General features: G+C 41.5%; 1 protein-coding gene across 6 annotated transcripts in view; it reads right to left on the bottom strand.

Moving 5' to 3' along the window:
- Positions 1–2868: 2868 nt before the first annotated feature.
- The window catches only part of LOC123764945 (single Ig IL-1-related receptor), a 46891-nt gene continuing 28333 nt past the window's right edge, over positions 2869–21426 (bottom strand). For 2 of the 6 annotated variants that reach the window (XM_069333257.1, XM_069333256.1), the window contains exons 2-11: positions 18683–18798; positions 16178–16333; positions 15853–16034; positions 15366–15585; positions 14412–14536; positions 13123–13275; positions 12415–12552; positions 11494–11654; positions 9333–9767; positions 2869–9011 (exon numbers count right to left, since the gene is read on the bottom strand). In XM_069333257.1, the coding sequence (XP_069189358.1) occupies positions 8874–9011; positions 9333–9767; positions 11494–11654; positions 12415–12552; positions 13123–13275; positions 14412–14536; positions 15366–15585; positions 15853–16034; positions 16178–16333; positions 18683–18765 (1791 nt within the window). In that variant the 5' untranslated portion in view covers positions 18766–18798 and the 3' untranslated portion in view covers positions 2869–8873. Of the gene's footprint in view, positions 9012–9332; positions 9768–11493; positions 11655–12414; positions 12553–13122; positions 13276–14411; positions 14537–15365; positions 15586–15852; positions 16035–16177; positions 16334–18682; positions 18799–20059; positions 20451–21426 lie in introns of those variants that run through there. The other 4 variants (XM_069333255.1, XM_069333254.1, XM_069333258.1 and 1 more) reach the window with 4 other exon arrangements.

Genomic DNA, 21426 nt, shown 5'->3' with positions numbered 1-21426 from the left:
CCCTTATTCAAAAGTAACACCAAAAGGTACCTAATTTCACTCCTCATAGTTTTCTACCTAGTGCTTCACACTCGCACTGTACCATGTGCTACCCCAAAAAAAGTGCCTAAGCCATACCAGTCTCCGAGGTGTAATGGTAAGATACTCGCCTGGCGTTCCGCGAGCGCTTTGTCATGGGTTCGTATCCTGGCAGAGGAGGATTTACTGGGCGCAAGTCCTTAACTGTAGCTACTGTTTAACGCAACAGTAAAATGTGTACTTGGTTGTAAAAACGATTATTCGCGGCGGGGATCGTATTCCAGGGACCTGCCCGAAACGCTACGCGTACTAGTGGCTGTACAAGAATGTAACAACTCTTGTATATATCTCAAAAATATATATATATATAATTTCACCGTTGTAATCACTGTCATCACCTTATATCACGGTTGTTATGTTGAACGCAAATTTGACTACAATGTACCTAGTAATAATCCTCAAATTATGCTACAGTGTACCTGTCGCTAATCCTCAAATTATGCTACAGTGTACCTGTCGATAATCCTCAAATTATGCTACAGTGTACCTGTCGATAATCCTCAAATTATGCTACAGTGTACCTGTCAATAATCCTCAAATTATGCTACAGTGTACCTGTCGATAATCCTCAAATTATGCTACAGTGTACCTGTCGATAATCCTCAAATTTTGCTAAAATGTACCTACTAATTTTGTTTACAATATACTTGTTAACTTTCTCAATTTTGCTATAAATTACCTACTTAAAGTTATCAGTTAGATTAAGGACCTGCCCGAAACGCTATGCGTGTTAGTGGCTTTACAAGAATGTATAAACATCAATGCTATGTACTTTCATAAATGCATTGTAGGAAGCCGGCGGCTTGTCAAAGGTGTCCCCATTTGTCTTAAAGCAGACGTTCAATTGGAAAATGGCAGTGAATGCAAAGTTCATTTGTTGTTATAGATTCAGCTACTTGGAACAAGTTCCAAGCAGCACAGACTATGGTGAGCCCGTAACTTACCTGGCACAGGAGCGGGGCAAGTAGCACAGGCTATGGTGAGCCCGCAGTGGACTTACCTGGCACAGGAGCGGTGCTGTGCGAAGTTCATTTATATCTGTCCTGTGTTCTCTATACTTGTGTGAGCAACCCGTCCTCCTAATAGAGCGTCGCGCTTTGACATATATTTTACCTAAGGCCAAAAATTGTCGTACTAGAAAATGGTAACGGATCGCGAAAGTGACATATACTGTTCCGTTTTCTGCCTTGGGTCCACTGGTAGGTTAGGATAAGGGCACTTTAGTATGGGAGTTTTTTAATGTTGGGAAACCTTAGAAGGCAGGACTGGTGTGTGTGTGTGTGTGTGTGTGTGTGTGTGTGTGTGTGTGTGTGTGTGTGTGTGTATGTGTGTGTGTGTGTTGTTAGCTCAGCATGACGCGGCCCTAGTCTGGCCGTTATATCTATTTCTCTGTTTTTCCGTTGTATGTTCTTCATTTCGCTACACTATGGGGGGAACTGGATGATGTGTGGTGCGGGTTGTATTACGTCCATCGCTTTTGCTATAGTTGAGCTACAGGTTCAACTTTTTTGGAGTTTAACTTTTTTTTACAAGTTTTTTACAAGTTCAACGAGACGGCAACCAATTCAGACAAAGTAGAGCTAATATACATGGACTTCTCTAGAGTATTTGACACCGTATCACATGAAAGTCTGGCATGAAAATTACAAGCACATGGGATAAATGATAAAGTACTAGAACGGCTGAAACAAAGAAAGCAAAGGGTCGACTTCATATCGAATTCCATCCACACCTGGAGCCAGATTCACGAAGCAGTTACGCAAGCACTTACGGACCTGTACGTCTTTTCTCAATATTTGGCGGCTTTGTTTACAATTATTAAACAGTTAATGAGCTCCGAAGCACCAGGAAGCTGTTTATAACAATGACATCAGTTGATTGGGTAGTTTTCATGCTTGTAAACTGTTTAATAAATGTAAACCAAGCCGTCAAAGATTGAGGGAAGATGTACACGTTCGTAAGTACTTGCGTAATTGCTTCGTGAATCTGGTCCCTGGTGCCTTACCAATGGGCAGCTGGATTAAGGCTAAGTGCAGTTCGCTTAAAGTGTAATTGTTGACTGTGCCGGTCATAGCCAGTTGGACTGCGTGTTCGATTTATTGTTTGAGGGAGAGTTCTTAGGTGAGGATGAAAGGAGTCGAGAGAGTCAATTTTAAGTAATCAGCAAAGACATTTGTACGCTCTTGAGGTATAAATATAGCGGCTTGAGGTATATAGTGGCTTAATGTTCCACTTAAAGTTAGTAAATATTATAATGAATGGTTTGTGGTCACTACCAATGTCCAGTCTAGTGGGATGTCTCTTCCACTGATCATGAAGTGGAGACGAGGAGAAGGTCAGGCAGTCTTTGATTGCCCAAGCATTCTAAACATGGTATGCCATTCTAAACATGGTATGCCATTCTAAACATGGTATGCCATTCTAAACATGGTAGGCCATTCTAAACATGGTATGCCATTCTAAACATAGTGTCATTCTAAACATGGTATGCCATTCTAAACATAGTGTCATTCTAAACATGGTATGCCATTCTAAACATGGTATGCCATTCTAAACATAGTATGCCATTCTAAACATGGTATGCCATTCTAAACATGGTATGCCATTCTAAACATGGTATGCCATTCTAAACATGGTATGCCATTCTAAACATGGTATGCCACACATTGGTCAATATCCAATGACACTTCACTCTCAGTCAGGCCTAATTTACATACAAAGCTTACCACATACACAATAGATACATAAGGTAATATTTTTATGAAGGGCAAATTTTAGGAAGACTTTGCATCATCTAGTTTTCCTTTATTAAAAAAATCATTGGCTGTTAATATAAGATAACAGCGGAAACTTACAACTACAATAATAATAATAATAATAATAATAATAATAATAATAATAATAATAATAATAATAATAATAATAATAATAATAATAATGGTAGCAATAAATTAATCTATTTATTTACATCTTGAATAAGTGCAAAGAATCACACAGTAATAATAATTGGTAGTCACAGCAGCAACCACTAATTAACAACAATAATACAAATATTGTTGCAGAATTTCAAAGTTTATGTGCAAGGTATATATATCCTCGCCTAGTCTCCGTACTCCATACACTCAACACTGCCACTGTGACGCACGTATTCATTTCCCATTTTCTCAGCAACTCTGTGCAAATATCTATATATCGACCTATAGAGGAACGAATTGTATGTAAACACCCGTATAAACTGCATATGTCCAAACAAACTCATACATGTTTTGATATATATGCGAACAAGTCTGAATGGTCCCCAGGCATATATGCAACTGAAAACTCACACCCCAGAAGTGACTCGAACCCATACTGCCAGGAGCACTCCGCAACTGGTGTACAGGACCCCTTAACCACTCGACCACTACCACTAAAGATGATGGTAGCCGAGGCTAATTCCTCATCATCCCGCCGGCATTCTGATGGTAATCTTTGGCATGGTATTTTATCAAATCACCTCATTCTTTGGGGCACACGTGAGGAACAGAAATGCGAACAAGCCTGAATGGTCCCCAGGTTATATATATATATATATATATATATATATATATATATATATATATATATATATATATATATATATATATATATATATATATATATATATACATATATATATATATACATATATATATGCATATTCCTGTGTATGAAATTATAATATTAAACAAAGACACTTGCAAAATTATCCCATTCTGGAGGAAGCTTCTGCAATAAGATGCAATCTCGCAAATCCATTTCTTAGATTGTTTTCTCCACTTGTGGCGAGCTAGCAACCTTCTGTACCCAGCAAACTCTCCAGATTGATCAAGTCTTATGTTCATAAGTTAGTAAAATTAATACGATATGCATCTAAAACTATGCTGATCATTGAAAGCTGTATCATACACCTTACAAAATACAATACCTTATTATTAACCTTATCTCACAGGACCATAGCATGGTAATATAAGGAAATATACTGCTCAGTGGGAATAATATTCAAAGAGCAGTTCCAATTCAACGCCGCTTCAACGTCAAGAGCGTTGATAACTTTGATATTCGACGTCGAATCAGCGCCACTCTTGGATATTATGCTCACTGGCTGGTAATGCTTTTATAAATAATTACACGTGATATGTGGCGTGTCTGACTCGGGCTGCATCAGTCTGACCTGAGAGTACAGCCCGGTCCCACCAATTGACATTTCGTAGAAAAAATGCAATTTTTTTGTCTTATCAAGAAATACAAAACATGCAATTGTTTCTTCAATCCAGATACATAAAAAAAATACAATTTTTTTTCCAACCCAGAACCATATAGAACAACAGAAGTACAACAGTTTTTCCTTTCAGAAACGTAAAAAATGAAATTGTTTTCCTACCCAGAACCATAAAAAGTACAAAAGTTTTTCCTACCCAGAAACGTAAAAATGCAATTGTTTAGCCTATCCCAGTATCCGAAACCGACAAAGAAGCAACTGTTTGGCCTTGTCAGAAACGCTCGAACTGGAACAACACACCAAACCTTCCCAGATCGATGCTCAGAAAACGTCAATATTATAGTACTTTAATTTGCACTATAACCCCACTATTGTCACCAATTGGTCGATTCTATTTAAAAAAAACTGACGTATTAGATAAAAGAAAAGTTTAAGCCCCCCCATCTAATCTTGCATGGGTAGACTTCAATACCTGAGTCTTTAACTCTATATACCACATAATATTAAACACTCCCAGCAACCTCAAAATTAATAATTTAATAAATTTTTGGTTACACTGAAACCTAAACGATTTAAAACGTCGTTACAACGTTGCTAAACGTTATTGCAAGGGTTTTTAAACGTTATATGAAAGTTTCTAAATGATGTCGCAAAGTTTTTAAAAATATGTTAGAACTAACGTTGTGATTAATGTGTGTGTGTTTGCTGGTAGCAGGGATCCAACTCCATAACTACCACAACCAAAACATATATGTTCTTCCTTAACAAAGTCATTTTCATTAACCACTTATAATTCCTCTCCTTAATGCAAATGGTTTTGGCTTTACAAATACCACAGGCAGTGGTACATGGTTTTAGATTCGTCAGAGGGAAGTGGTACCTGCTCTTGGTTTCATCAACGGGTAATGGTACCTGATCTTGGATTCATCAAGGGCAATGGTACCTGTTTTGAATTCATTATGTGGTGGTGGGGGGGGGGGGTTCATGGAATCCATTATTGGATTCATCAAAGGGGTGACGGTACCTGATTTTGTATTCATCAAAGTGCAGAGATACCTAGTTTGGATTCATCATCAGGGTAGTGTTACCTGATTTACATGACCTGACATATATAAACATTATCACTACCTTTATAGTGATAATTTATATATGACATATATATATATAATTTATATATATGCCATATAGTTACCTGACAAATATGAACATTATCACTACCTCTACCACCTTTTTTTCTTGGGGGGGGGGGGGAGAGAAATGAGCACTTGAGACCTGCAAATAATGACTGCGAAAATAATAATTTTCCTACCACAGCTTTTGTACATTAATTTTGTATAAAAAACATCAAGAAGCTTAAATGTGAGAATAGATTCAGCAAACTAGCATGACAATATAACCCTGATGTGTTTATGTATTGTTTAAGCACTGACTACATCTTATTCGTTATATATCTTCACATACAAGAAGGAAGGGGGAGAAGAAGCGGAAAGGGAGGCTCGAAGTCTCGTAACTTAGAAGTATTAGTAACTTAGATCGAAGTCTCGTAACTTAGAAGTCTTAGTAACTTAGATCGAAGTCTCGTAACTTAGAAGTGAATGTATTGTTTTTCTGCAACATTTGCAGGGGGGTTTTACAAGCGAATTTCATACAGATGCTGCGACTGAAGATAATATAAGCTGTGAATGAAGATGACAGATGCTGTGAATGAAGGTGATAGATGGTGTGAATGAAGGTAATAGATGCTGTGAATGAAGGTGATAGATGGTGTGAATGAAGGTGATAGATGGTGTGAATGAAGGTGATAGATGCTGTGAATGAAGGTGATAGATGGTGTGAATGAAGGTGATAGATGGTGTGAATGAAGGTGATAGATGCTGTGAATGAAGGTGATAGATGGTGTGAATGAAGGTGATAGATGGTGTGAATGAAGGTAATAGATGCTGTGAATGAAGATGACAGATGCTGTGAATGAAGGTGACGGATGCTGTGAATGAAGATGACAGATGCTGTGAATGAAGGTGACAGATGCTGTGAATGAAGTTGACACATGCTGTGAATGAAGTTGACAGATGCAATGACGTGCTTAAATGTTGTCCATGGCAGATACTACCCCAAGAATGTGAAAGGCAATGAATCATATTTATCTCACTATTGCAGGCTTCGTATGTTCACTTTCAATTTGTCTCCTAAATGTATTAGATAAATTTATATTAGAGAGTCTCACTGACTTTCACTTCAATGGTCAAAGCAAGTAGCAAGTGCATACATAAATAACAATTAATATACTAATTAATAGACTTGTATTCTTTCAGACGTAAACTGTGCATGCCAGATGCTGTGATTGAACAAAAAACATTTGAACAAAAACCTTTGTTCAGTGTTTTGAGTGCATGTATTCTCGAGTTCATAGCGCCATATTGCGACAAAACAATTTATGGTTAAATAACCAGAATTTGCACTGGAACTGTTTACATACCATTCTGTTTACATTCTGAATCTTACTTTAGCTCAGGAATCTGAATTTACTCCAGTCAGTTACAGATTCAGAGCCGAGACGCCCAGTCGCAGAGGGAGAGCTGAGAAGCGAAGAAAATTGACCAAGACAGGAATCAAAACATATCCAGATGACAGTCGAATTTCCTTCCCCGAAATTCCCTACACCGCTCGCGAGATCCTGGTTGGAGATATTTGCAGGAAATAACAACAACGTATTTCTTTTATGCAACTGGTGTGAGCAGTGACATTGTCATATAATACAAAGAAGAATGTACAATAACAAATTCGATTTGTGTATGATTATCTAAATTTAAATTTCAGTGTCTGGAAACACACACACACACACACACACACACACACACACACACACACACACACACACACACACACACACACACACACACACACACACATACACACACACACACACACACACACACACACACACACACACACACACACACACACACACACACACACACACACACACACACACACACACACACACACACGATGCTAAAATTATGAGAAGGATTAAAACAGAAGAGGACTGTTTGAGGCTTCAAGAAGACCTAGATAAGCTGAAGGAATGGTCGAACAAAAGGTTGTTAGAGTTTAACCCAACCAAATGTAATGTAATGAAGATAGGTGTAGGGAGCAGGAGGCCAGATACAAGGTATAATCTGGGAGAGGAAATTCTTCAGGAGTCAGAGAAAGAAAAAGATTTGGGGGTTGATATCACGCCAGACCTGTCTCCTGCAGCACATATCAAGAGGATAACATCAGCGGCATATGTCAGGCTGGCCAACATACGAACGGCATTCAGAAACTTGTGTAAAGAATCATTCAGAACTTTGTATACCACATATGTCAGGCCAATCCTGGAGTATGCAGCCCCAGCATGGAGTCCATATCTAGTCAAGGATAAAACTAAACTGGAAAAGGTTCAAAGGTTTGCCACCAGACTAGTACCCGAGCTGAGAGGTATGAGCTACGAGGAGAGACTACGGGAATTAAACCTCACTTCGCTGGAAGACAGAAGAGTTAGGGGGGACATGATCACCACATTCAAGATTCTGAAGGGAATTGATAGGGTAGATAAAGACAGGCGATTTAACACAAGGGGCACACGCACAAGGGGACACAGGTGGAAACTGAGTGCCCAAATGAGCCATAGAGATATTAGAAAGAACTTTTTTAGTGTCAGAGTGGTTGACAAATGGAATGCATTAGGAAGTGATGTGGTGGAGGCTGACTCCATACACAGTTTCAAGTGTAGATATGATAGAGCCCAATAGGCTCAGGAATCTGTACACCTGTTGATTGACGGTTGAGAGGCGGGACCAAAGAGCCAGAGCTCAACCCCCGCAAACACAACTAGGTGAGTACACACACACACACACACACACACACACACACACACACACACACACACACACACACACACACTTACGCACACATACACACTCACACACACACACACACAGTTCCTCTGCATAGGAGCTTCAACTCCATTCTGTATTATGATATGTATTATGATATGTATTATGTATCTGTATTATGAGAGTATTATGATACTCTCAGACACGTCACAGACACGTCTACTATGCAGCAGGTGTACTCACAACTTAATTTATATAACTGTGCTGTACATGAAATACAGCCTCAATCTGAGTTAATCCTTTAAATCATTCCATAAAAACACACATACACTTCAATGTTTGTTCCCTTGATATGAATATCAATTCCAAAAATTATTGTACTATTGTACTTCCTGAACACAGATTTTGTTTTATGTCTTGAAATAGCTCTTGACGTTTGACCTGAATTGGTTTGAACTGCGTTTGCTACAGACACACATGAGGTACACTATCATCCGCCAGCACAGGTTCATCCCTGAGGCGCTGTGGGAAGCGCTGTGGGAAGCGCTGTGGAAGGCGCTGTGGGAGGTGCTACAGTACATATCCACTATCACAGATTCTTCCTTAAGGCCATATGTAGTACCCAGTACTACAGTACCCAGCGAGTGCACTCTCACACACCGCCATCGGCTCCTTCCTCAGGCCCTGTAGGAGGCTGTGGTGTCCAGGTTCCGGAGGGAGGGAGGGCCCAGGCGAAGGCGGACCGTCTGCCAGAACTGCTGCTCTCGGTCTCCCACACACACCACCTGCATGCACCTACACAAGGACTGACACACCTGTCAGGGGAAAGGAATGGGTATTGTCATAATAAGTTCACTGTAGGCTACGTCAAATATAATGTAATTATCTTGAAGTAAAGTTGTCTAGAAAATATTGTGCCAATACAGTGATTACATATTGGCACAAATAGAATGAATTATATATTTACGAGAAATCAAATTATTCCAAAATGTAGATATCTATGTTTGTTTCAAATGCTGTGCGCTTTATAATATTTATATTCTCCTTTTGAAGAGATACGTAATTATCAACAGACAACACCATTATTAAGCTGAAGGTGGAGAACGATGAAGCAGTGGTTAGTGATTGTTACTTACGGTGAAGGAGGCGGCGCGGGTCCTCCTGCAAGGGGCCAAAATAAAGGGAGTGACGGAGCAAGGAGAACCCGGGTCCTGCAGCCCAAAATCCCCCTCAGTATAGATGACGGTCCCTCCGACCTCCGTCTTTTTGTCTTTGTCGGCCTCAAGGTCCTCCCTGGAGGCGGCGTTGCTCCCGGTGATCATATTGGACAGTCGCTGACTCTTCGGGGAGTTGGACCAGGTGACCTCGACTTTATTCTCCGGGATATCGAGCTTCAGTTCCCGGTGCGGGTCCTTGCCCTCCAGTCTGATGGCTACGGCGTCGTCCAGGCGGCTCTCCTCTCCGTCTGCCGGCTGCCAACCACACACAACTGGCACTCGCACCTTCCTTACCACCTTCAGGATCCCAATTAAGGTGTTTTTCTCCGGTGAGTTCGCCTGTATCGTCACTTCCTGTTGATAAAGGTTAATTTAAGTCTGTTCAGTTGTTTTGTAACACCATAAATATGTTTTGTATTTTATTTTGACATACTAGAGTCAGTTATATATGATATTTGAGGCGCCAGACTATCGGTCTTTAGTAATTAAGAAGTAACACCTCTAGAGTGTTAATTGCAATAGGTCAGGTCGTGTGAATTGACCTTGCTTTCTGCTAAGCCAATAATTGCAGACGGTTGGTGGTGTCTTTCCATCAAACAAGCCGCTGTTTAGGCATGGTAGGCAGATGGCCTGAGGCTATCTACTTAGTAGGCGGAGCTTAACTCCCGGTTCCCCATAAATACCCAGGGTATTCGTTATAAATACCCAGTTCATTCGTTACAGAAGGATTGACATTGAGCAGAAGCGAGAGAGAGAGAGATCGCTTGTCAAGAGTTTCCAGCCGGCAGACTGGCCTGACACTGTCTGTCAAACTTAGGCTCAGAGACTTTGGTGAGTTGAACTTCATGGTGACAAATCTGGTGTGTTTCTAACTTAAGGTGTTGTGTGGTTTTCAGGGGCAGTCAGCCATAGTGTCCTCAAATTCTTGTGTGCTGACTCACCTTGTATATTAATCTTGACATAGTGAACATAAAGTTTAACTGTTTGAATTATGACATCCATATGAGTGGAGATCTAATGTTAAATATATATATTTGATTGGCTAATGTTGTTTCCTAAAACGTCTTATTTTGAAAGCTAGAGTGGAGAGCCCTCTGAGCTTACTGACTTAAAGATTCTTGCATGTACAAGCACTCACCTAATTGTACTCACCTAATTGTGCTTGCGGGGGTTGAGCTTTGGCTCTTTGGTCCCGCCTCTCAACTGTCAATCAACTGGTGTACAGATTCCTGAGCCTACTGGCTCTATCATATCTACATTTGAAACTGTGTATGGAGTCAGCCACATCACTTCCTATAAGTATATGATTTCAGTTGATACATGCTAACATTTGATAACAGCTTAAAGTAGAGATAAGTTCCATTCCTTGTCTTATAGTTAGCTAACTTGAATGGATGGTGACAGCAACTTTCATCCTTCAATCTTTCTACTATTCAAGCACTCTTACTTTCTACACTCTAATCTCCTCCGTGATCTCAGTCTCTCAATGAAAACTCTTCCTTTTCCCTGACCACACCTTCCTCACACCTCACATTTCTCTACCTCTCTCACCCCATCTTCAGGTTATCTTGAGATGATTTCGGGGCTTACCGTCCCCGCAGTCCGGTCCTCGACTAGGACTCCCTTTTGTTACACCCCCCCCCCCCTGGAAGCAGCCCGTAGCAACTGTCTAACTCTGCGGTACCTATTTACTGCTAGGTGAACAGGTGCATCAGGATGAAAAAAACGTTTGGCCCTTTGTTTCCGCCTCCACCGGGGATCGAACCCAGAACCTCAGGACTACGAATCTGAAGCGCTGTCCACTCTGCAGTCAGGGTACCATAATGCCCCCATGCCCACACCTATTTTTTTAATTTCTTTCCAAGCCATTTTCGATACGTTACAGTTGTGCCTCTTGAAAGAATCATTTTGGAAAGTTTCCACAATTGTGAAATAAAAATTTGATTATTTGTATGAATGTCATTGGTGTAGTACTGCCTATCTCGCATGAAACTTACTAAAATTAATAATACAAAAAAACTAATAAACAGATTTATAAACACCGAGAGCATGTGTAGGGACATCGAGTGCCAGTTCACACCTGCAGGAGGAGAGCCAGGATCCTGACGGGGGAGGTGAGGGCGGCGTGGATACCGCTGTAGGTGGCCCACACGGCCCAGGGGCTGGCCAGGAGACACGGCGACACCACCACCACCACGCGACGGCACCGGGAGATCGCACCCAGCATGGACTCGGCCACTTCTGCAGGAGGGAGAGAGGAGGACCTGTGTTTGTGTGGAGTTCGATTCGTTATCTCCGTTACCTTGGGTTTTGCCCCAAGGTTAACGGCGTTGTTAGAGAGAGCAACATTTCAGTTGCAAGTTTCGTTCATTTGCAAGGAACGAAAGGTGTTGAGAGCAATATTTATAAGGAACAACAGGTGTAGAGAACAAGAGGTATAATAAGAAGCAACAGGTGTAGAGAACAAGAGGTATAATAAGAAGCAACAGGTGTAGAGAACAAGAGGTATAATAAGAAGCAACAGGTGTAGAGAACAAGAGGTATAATAAGAAGCAACAGGTGTAGAGAACAAGAGGTATAATAAGAAGCAACAGGTGTAGAGAACAAGAGGTATAATAAGAAGCAACAGGTGTATAGAACAAGGGGTATAATAAGAAGCAACAGGTGTAGAGAACAAGAGGTATAATAAGAAGCAACAGGTGTAGAGAACAAGAGGTATAATAAGAAGCAACAGGTGTATAGAACAAGGGGTATAATAAGAAGCAACAGGTGTAGAGAACAAGAGGTATAATAAGAAGCAACAGGTGTAGAGAACAAGAGGTATAATAAGAAGCAACAGGTGTAGAGAACAAGAGGTATAATAAGAAGCAACAGGTGTAGAGAACAAGAGGTATAATAAGAAGCAACAGGTTTAGAGAACAAGAGGTATAATAAGAAGCAACAGGTGTAGAGAACAAGAGGTATAATAAGAAGCAACAGGTGTAATAAAGAAGATACTAACGGTCGCCACCGCACATGTCCCGCTGCGGGAGGAAGCAGGTGTAGCCGCAAGTGTCCTCGAGCGCCGGCAGTAGCACCGACCACACCCAGCACGACGCCGACTCCCCGTGGACCACGAACACGTCGTACTGGTACCCGTCTGTGGGGGTTGTTATGGTGGGTTGTTATGGTGGTTATGGTGGGTGGTTATGGTTGGTTGTTATGGTGTGTGGTTATGGTGGGTTGTTATGGTGGGTTGTTATGGTGGTTATGGTGGGTTGTTGTGGTGGGTTGTTATGGTGGGTTGTTATGGTGGGTTGTTATGGTGGTGGTTATGGTCGGTTGTTATGGTGGGTTGTTATGGTGGGTTGTTATGGTGGGTTGTTATGGTGGGTTGTTATGGTGGGTTGTTATAGTGGGTTGTTACTGTATCTTGATGTTTACCACGGTGTAGTTGTGGTTTACTATGGTTCAGTACTGATAAACAACAACTGTAGTATCACCTGTCACCACCTTACTTGGCAAGTATATTTCCATTAAAATATTACGTCAACACAGATAAGGAAACACCTAAATAACACACCATCACACCATTGAGGCAACATCTGCGTATCGGGAGCCCACACGAGGGAGTCACTGAGCAGCGGCACGTGTTGTGTAAACACAGGTACAATAACAACGCCTGCGTACTATACGACAAAAGAACATCACTTGGCACGTGGTGACTTACCCTTGACCCTTGAGGTTCTGTGGCGCCAGTAGAGTGCCATCTGGAGGCGACAGCGGCACCAGACGCAGAGTGCCACCACCATGACTGCCACCACCGCCACGGTCGCCACCACTGCCGCCTTGTACTGCTCCATGATCACGTGTGTTGGTGGAACTGATGCATCAGGGAGAAAGCACATTAGGGAATGACAGACAATGCACAAGAAGGTGAATGACTTTAAACTAACCAATTTCAGGTTAGTGGCACATTTTGTAATGAATTATTTTGTTTGAATCTGTAATTTGGTTTGATTTATGCCCAGTTTTTCAATGTTTTTTTTTCTGTTAATCATTTTATAAATAATAAACAAGGGTTGTTCTGTGTTTCAGTCCCCTACAACACAACCTTTGTCTGGTATCGTCTGGTATCTCTCTATGTGCGCAGTTTCTGAGAGTCGTTTAAATGCAAATAAAATTATAAATTCTTTAATTGTTTTTAATAACATTACGAATTAACAGCACTCAGCTCAGCACTCTCGCATTCCAGCACCCAGTAAAATAATCTAGTATTCCAGAGCGTTGGACAGGAAATTAAACTTTCAGCACAAAAAGTATTTGTCCCAACCCAACACACCCACAACGTCGCTTCAACGTTACGGTTTACTTTGAATGTTTATATAAGCGCAATAATTCTAGTTATCAACAGACAGATAACACAATGTAACACAATTTTTTGTACTTGGGTAGTAAGTTTTATTTGTTGATGGCTTATGCCTTAAACTTTGCTCTGACCATTGACTAAGGCAGCTTAGGAAAGACGTCTTGAAGGTACCGAAGGTTGTCAACTTCTCATTAAGAGTTGTGACACATTGAGGACCAAACCACACACCAGAACAATCGACTTGAGAATGGTTCAGGACGGACCGAAACGTCGTCGTCCCTTCACCTTCTAGTGTGTGGTCTGGTCAACATACTTTAGCCACGTTATTGTGACTCATCGCCTGCACACACCAGAAGATGAAGAGACGACGATGTTTCAGTCCGTCCTGGACCAGGACGGACCGAAACGTCGTCCAACTGTAGTATCTTCTCAGGATCTTCGGCAAGATTATAAAATATATTTGAAATAACTAGGATATAGGATTATTTACCTGAACGTTTAGCAACATGATTGCTAATCGCTCAGGTAAATAACGTTAGGTTATTTACCTGAGCGTGATGTACCTTTGCTTGAACGTTGGGTTATTGGATCTTTACATGAGCACTGGGATATTTATAAAGATAATCCTAGCTGCTCTCGGGACTACCCACCTCCTTCGGTGAGCTTGACATTCCTTTTCAGGGCGCCGTAGGAGTTGGTGATGCTGCAGTTGTACGAGCCGAAGTGCACAGCCTTCACGCCCCTGATTGTCAGCTGACTCGTCAGCATACCTTTCCTGGGGAGCGTAGAGGGAATGGCTGCAGAGGTTGTATGAGAGAGAGAGAGAGAGAGAGAGAGAGAGAGAGAGAGAGAGAGAGAGAGAGAGAGAGAGAGAGAGAGAGAGAGAGAGAGAGAGAGAGAGAGAGAGAGAGAGAGAGAGAGAGAGAGAGAGAGAGAGAGAGAGAGAGAGAGAGAGAGAGAGAGAGAGAGAGAGAGAGAGAGAGAGAGAGAGAGAGAGAGAGAGAGAGAGAGAGAGAGAGAGAGAGAGAGAGAGAGAGAGAGAGAGAGAGAGAGACAGAGAGAGAGAGAGACAAAGACAGAGAGACAGAGACAGACAGACAAACAGAATGAGAGTGAGTCCTATCACGACAGAGCACTTATAAACAGCCATCGAATGACTTGATGAATTTCCCCCTAACAAGATAAATACAAACAGATGTGCGACGTGTAAATTCAAGAAATGTTTGCTTGTATAGCCACCATTTTCCTAGTTGATTAAAAAAATAACACATTCGGGAACATACGTATCCAATTATTATCTTGATCTTAGCCACTGTCAACAGTGACGACTATTGCAAGGTATTGTATTTTGACATTGAGTTGCTGAAACATTAACTTAGCTTTATGCTGCACTACCAACTCATCAAAAGTGCATCTGAAAATTTAAAGACAAAAGAAATCGATTTACATATCGTTAACAATGCTAAAATAAAACTTCTCCTTATAAGTGTATAGGAAAAAATCATTTTCAACATTTGCAAGAATTCATCCACGTAATGAATTAATGCAATGATGATCGTTCCACTGAGCTATTGTTGTCTGTGTCCCATTCCGGAGCTGCTTACTTGTCGGAGAAGGTGCGGAGTTTGACGTTGGGCAGGACCTTGGCCCAGGTGTGTACGGAGCCGTTCGGGAAGAACTTAGTCCACACCACACTGGGATTGAAAGCTCCAGGAGAACTGCCAACGAAGGCCTCGCAGGTGAAGCTGACGTTGGCGCCCAGCGTGGCCAGTGTGTCGCTGGACATCAGGGAGCCCATCGGCGCCTCCCGGTAGTCGGTGTTGTCTGCCAACAGAATTTGGAATGTTATAAAGTTGTCTTTCGTCAACTAAGAAATTCTTGCAAGTGAAAATATTTAAAGTCCTTTAAAATTTCAATATTCATTTTGATTTAGATTTTAAAAATTCCCTAAATCGCCTCCACTTGGAACCGATTCTTTAGTGAATTACTGATAATGTAAATTATTGGAAACTGTACATAAAGCAAACTAGAACTGCACAAATTAACATGTGTGTGTGTGTGTGTGTGTGAGAGAGAGCCAGGGGGCCTAACCTTCTATATCTAGTTGCATGGTTTTGGTGACGATGGTGCCATTAGAGGAGGTAACGGTGCAGGTGTAATTGCCCATGTCTGTAGGTAGAGCGCCGTTGGTCTCCAACGTCTCCGGATAACATGGGTGCTTCCTGAAGGTGCTGATCTCCTGCGACCATGGGAAATTCTCTCCTTTAAACGACCTGAGAGCGACACACCCACAAGATCCAGGTCAGCATGACTATCAGAACTGGTAACTGTGTGTGTAAGATCACTGTAGTTCCACTAGAATTGGGCAAAGAAACAGTGCTGAGTCGTGAGGTGGAAGCGAGGCCAAGGAACCTACCACAGTACGGAAGCGGAGCGGTCGGGGTAGCCCAGGAAGTGGGCCACGCAGCAGTTGATGTTGCCGCTCCTGGAGGCCCCGATGGTGTCGTCGGGTAAGGGCACTTGGGTCTTAGCCATCATCAACCTGTCACACGGACACGTCCCGGCCTGACTGCTGGGGGAAGATGGTTATGGAGGTGAGATGAAGGGCTGTGAGAAGGATGGTGTGGGATGCTGCCCACATCTATACCACTCCACCACCTTTTTTGTGTTGCATATATGCCTTTTTTTTCAAGCTGCATATTTGTTTTATGATGCATATCTGTTGTATATTGAACATCTGCATATTGTGCATCTGTTGCATGTTTCGTGTCTGATGCATATTTAGTATGAACGAGCAATTGTGGAGACATGACAACCACATATAAAAGGAAGATATGCAATTTATTTAAGTTCCCTTGCATTAAAAATATTAGTTTGCACCACATCTTGCCGCTAACAGCTGGCCATAAAATTAGAAAACAAAGTGACAAGCCGGAATGTCACTTTGACGGTTCAATCCGCTCACAGCCGATTGGTCATGGGTTCGATTCCCGGATAACGTTAAGGAACGTTTCCGAAGAGTGAAGAATTTTATAATGCAGTAGCTAGAGAAAGGACCGTGCATGTATTACCTACTAATATTTACGAGAAAGAAATTTCAGCTCTTGGCCCTATCTTTTTAGTTACTCGTTATCTTGTGCGGATAATTCCGGTCTTATTAATTACTCAGTATCTTCTTTTGAAGATTTGGATGAAGATAACCTCCAGTATCACCTCTCCTAGCTCCTTCTGCTTGATTTCTATCTCTAAACATTTTTTTCGTTGTAGCCGGGTACCCAAATGAACCACAGAGACATTAGAAAGATCATTTTCAGTGTCAGAGTAGTTAATATATGAAATGCATTAGGCAGTGATGTGGTGAAGGTTGACTCCATACACAGTTTCAATTGTAGATGTGATAGAATTCAAGAAGCTCAGGAATCTGTACATCAGTTGATTGACAGTTGAGAGGCGGGACCAAAGAGCCCTAGCTCAACCCCCGCAAGCACAGCTAGATGAGTACACACATATGCACACTCACACAAGAGTGATGTAGTGGAGGCTGACTCCATACACAGTTTCAAGTGTAGATATGATAGAGCCCAATAGGCTCAGGAATCTGTGCACCTGTTGATTGACGGTTGAGAGGCGGGACCAAAGAGCCCTAGCTCAACCCCCGCAAACACAACTAGGTGAGTACAACTAGGTGAGTACACTCCCTGAACTCGGAGGAAAACCCGAATATGATATATATTTTCCTATTGTTGGGACAGGAAGGCTATTAGGCTTGTCGAGATTCTCCTAGTCAAGGTCGAGACGCTCTGCCACCCAGCCAGTTACTAGCCACACTTAGTCAATTGGTTAAACACCACTAAGTAACTTGCACATGACCTACAACACCAATAAACGCAGCAACAACTCGTGGCTCAAGAAGTATCTCCACGCGTCAAGATAAAGCACCAAAAGATTGGGAGGAAGAAAATGTAGATCATGCATGACAGACTCAGACGAGATCAGCAGAAGAGCTGGAAATAAGAACAAAACCAATTAAAATGCAGAGAAAAATATTCGCAAACAATTTATTAACCACAGTCATACCATAATCACTCCCTTCCAAGCCAAAAAACACAAATTAAAGAACAGTCAAACTTCGTCTTGAGGCAACATACGATGCCATAAATCATATTGAGAGTAACCATCCCAGCAAGTTCCGTCTCTACAACATCAGTAATCTCAGGAGTCTGCCTCAGAGATCCTTGCAGTTCACTGTATGGACCTGCCATAGTCATGTGCACACCAGATCTTAAAGTTCTATTTTTGGTTACTCTGTTGACTGAATTTTCTATTAAGGTTCCTGGAAGGTTGGAGAAGCAGGAAAATATCACGGATGACGGGAAGAAGTATGCAGCGGATATAAAAATAATGAGATATAAGAAGATGAGTATGGAGTGTAGTAGAAGTGAAAAGAAGTATTTATGTAAGTGAAGGAATGGGCATACTTGTATGCCCATTCCTTACTTTTCCCAAAATGAAAAGTAAGTTGAAGAAAGAGGAAAAACGAAGAGAGGAATGAGGAGGCAGAGGTGAACAAGGAAAGATACAGGGAAGGATATAGGTAAGAAAATGTGAGAAGGAGAGGAAGATGGAGACGAGGGGGAATTTTGGGGAGAAGAAGGTGTGAGTGTGAAGAGGAAATTGAAGAAGAGGAGAGGAGGGCAAGGCAGTGGAGGTGAGAGAAGAGGAAGCAGCGAAGTTTTAGGGATTGTAGAAAGAATTTGAAGATGGAATTTGATGAGTGATGAGAGGTGGGTGTGGACGCGGCACGTACCCAGGTGAGAGCCAGCAGAAGCAGGGTTGCAGGTACAGACAAACAAGCCAGAGTATGGTTCGTAGTCAGTAAACAGTTAATGAACTCATCCATGGTTCAGGAGGGGATGCTTACCTATCTCCCGGCTGTATCATCCAAGGAGAGAAGAGCAGCATCCACATCATCTGACGCAACACGCAACCTTCCTGCTTCTTCATCTTGACCAAGGAACCGACCACACAACCATTCCTCTGCAAATAAAACATAAAACTCTATCTTTCTGAGCATAATTTTCATTATAACTACAAATGCTTCGGAAGCCACGAAACAGTAATTTTCCGAATCAGAAACTTGATTAAAATATCCTCTGCCTTCAGAGACCTTGACGGAGGAACACACACACACACACACACACACACACACACACAGACACACACACACACACACACACACACACACACACACACACACACACACACACACACACACACACACACACACACACACACACACACACACACACACACACACACACACACACACACACACACACACACACACACACACACACACACACACACACACACACCCAGACATAAGATAAATGAAGGGAAAATATATGAACATTTTTATGAGAGTGTGTTCCATGCAGGATGATTAGAGTGCAGGTACAAAATGCACTCCAGGTGCATTTTGTACCTGCACAAAAATAAGGAGTGCAGGTTTACATACACTGCTTAAAGAGTGCATGTAAACTCCGTTCAAAACAATCCCACCACCCTACAACAGACTCTCAGAGAGAACACGAACACCTCCGCATAAATGCAATCCCAAACACCGGACGGAAAACCCTAGATTATAAGCGAAACAGAAAATTCAGTTCCCAACCAGAGCTACGCGGTCGGGGGATCAGAGATATAACAATTTTAGCAGATAGGAAACCTGCCCAACAATTTCTATCCCGCCCCATGCCAGTCGACCTTCAATCCCTGACCGTTCAAGCGGTTGGACACCATTCCTTTCCCCGTCCCATCCCAAATCCTTATCCTGACCTTTTCCAGGTGCTATATAGTCGTCATGACTTGGTGCTTTCTCCCTGATAGTTCCCTTCCTTTCTACCCCGCCCGGGAATTGAACTCAGGATCCCCAGTTATATATATATATATATATATATATATATATATATATATATAGAGAGAGAGAGAGAGAGAGAGAGAGAGAGAGAGAGAGAGAGAGAGAGAGAGAGAGAGAGAGAGAGAGAGAGAGAGAGAGAGAGAGAGAGAGAGAGAGAGAGAGAGAGAGAGAGAGAGAGAGAGAGAGAGAGAGAGAGAGAGAGAGAGAGAGAGAGAGAGATGAAAGAGAAGATAGATAAAATGAGAAAGTAGTTGTCAGAAGAAGACGTGAAGCCGGGAGGACTATATAGATAATAACATGAATAAAATACATATTTTTAAAAATACTTGTGATTATATTTTCCTTGAATAATTAAAAACAAAAAATAAAACGGCATACCATCAGAAAAAACCACTTGTTCTCTATAATCCATCACCATTTTCTTCGGAGTCAATTCTGAATCACACTGACACACGCACACACAAAAACATATTTTGTCTCCACTGGTATATAAACACTGAAAGCTGGCTAGAAGCTAGAAAGCTTGTATATAAACACTCAAAGCTGATCCCAGCGGTGTAGCCCAAATTCCTCAGGAAATTTCACATTAAGAGTTGTGTATGTATAGGTATGACCAGAGGTGGAACCTTTAGACTGGAAGGCCCACCGTCACAGCTGGCCAAGCGTGTGTATACACACACAGTAATGCACAGTGACCACCCCACCCAGGACCTGCTCGCCTCGCCATCAACAGCAGCTACTGTAGGCTCGCCGGAGTACTCCCACGACTGGGAAATCTTAGCTATTGTTGATGCTCTTTCGTTCATGGTATTAGGCAATGGATTTCCGGCTGGAGAACCCAACCCTAAGAAAAATTCCACCTCTTTTTCAAGAATTAAAGAACTTAACACATTAGAAGAAATTTTTGGTATGTTTTGAGCGATGAAATTCGATACTTCTTATTAACTTCTTAATATAAAGACAAAGAAAAGCTGTGAGTAGCGTCACTATATATATATATATATATATATATATATATATATATATATATATATATATATATATATATATTAGTATATTTTGGTAGCAGTCTTTCTTGTAAACATATGTTGTTGAATGTGACAGGGTAAGATTAGTAATTCTAACACGAATCTTCTCAATATTTCTTACGTTCTTCTTCACTGTCGGGGGTAATTAATAAATTAACTCTCCAAAATTCATTCTTTAGTTCTGATCTGACGCTTGAATGCGTTTCGTAATGCTTATTACATTTTCAAAGACTTAGTTTACACATAAAATACATGATATTTATACTCGTTTTGGGTAAGGTGATATGGTACACAAGTTTTGGGTGAGGTGACAGAGCATATGACAGAACACAAAACAATACGTATAAATTGGGTATGAAAAACATAAGAATGAAAGTAACTGCAGAAGGCTTATTGGCCCATACTTCCTCTTTCTGCTTCTATGTTGGTTCGGGGTCTTGAAGTGGGTAGAATATAGTTGTGCATTAATTGGCAGTTGATTGCTGGTGTTGACTTTTTTTTGATGTGCAGTGCCTCGCTGATGTCAAGTCTCCTGCTATCGTTGTATTTATTGATAATTTCTGTATTGCTTGTTAAGATTTCTCTGGTGATGGTCTGGTTGTGAGAAGAGATTATATGTTCCTTGATGGAGCCCTGTTGTTTGTGCATAGTTAATCGCCTAGAAAGAAACGTTGTTGTCTTGCCTATATGCTGAGTTCTTTGGGGCTGACAGTCCCC

The sequence above is a fragment of the Procambarus clarkii genome, chromosome 29 (genome assembly GCF_040958095.1).
Source record: "Procambarus clarkii isolate CNS0578487 chromosome 29, FALCON_Pclarkii_2.0, whole genome shotgun sequence".
NCBI lineage: Eukaryota > Metazoa > Arthropoda > Malacostraca > Decapoda > Cambaridae > Procambarus > Procambarus clarkii.
The sequence above is the reverse complement of the archived record's forward strand: the minus strand, read 5'-3'. Positions and strand labels throughout refer to the sequence as shown.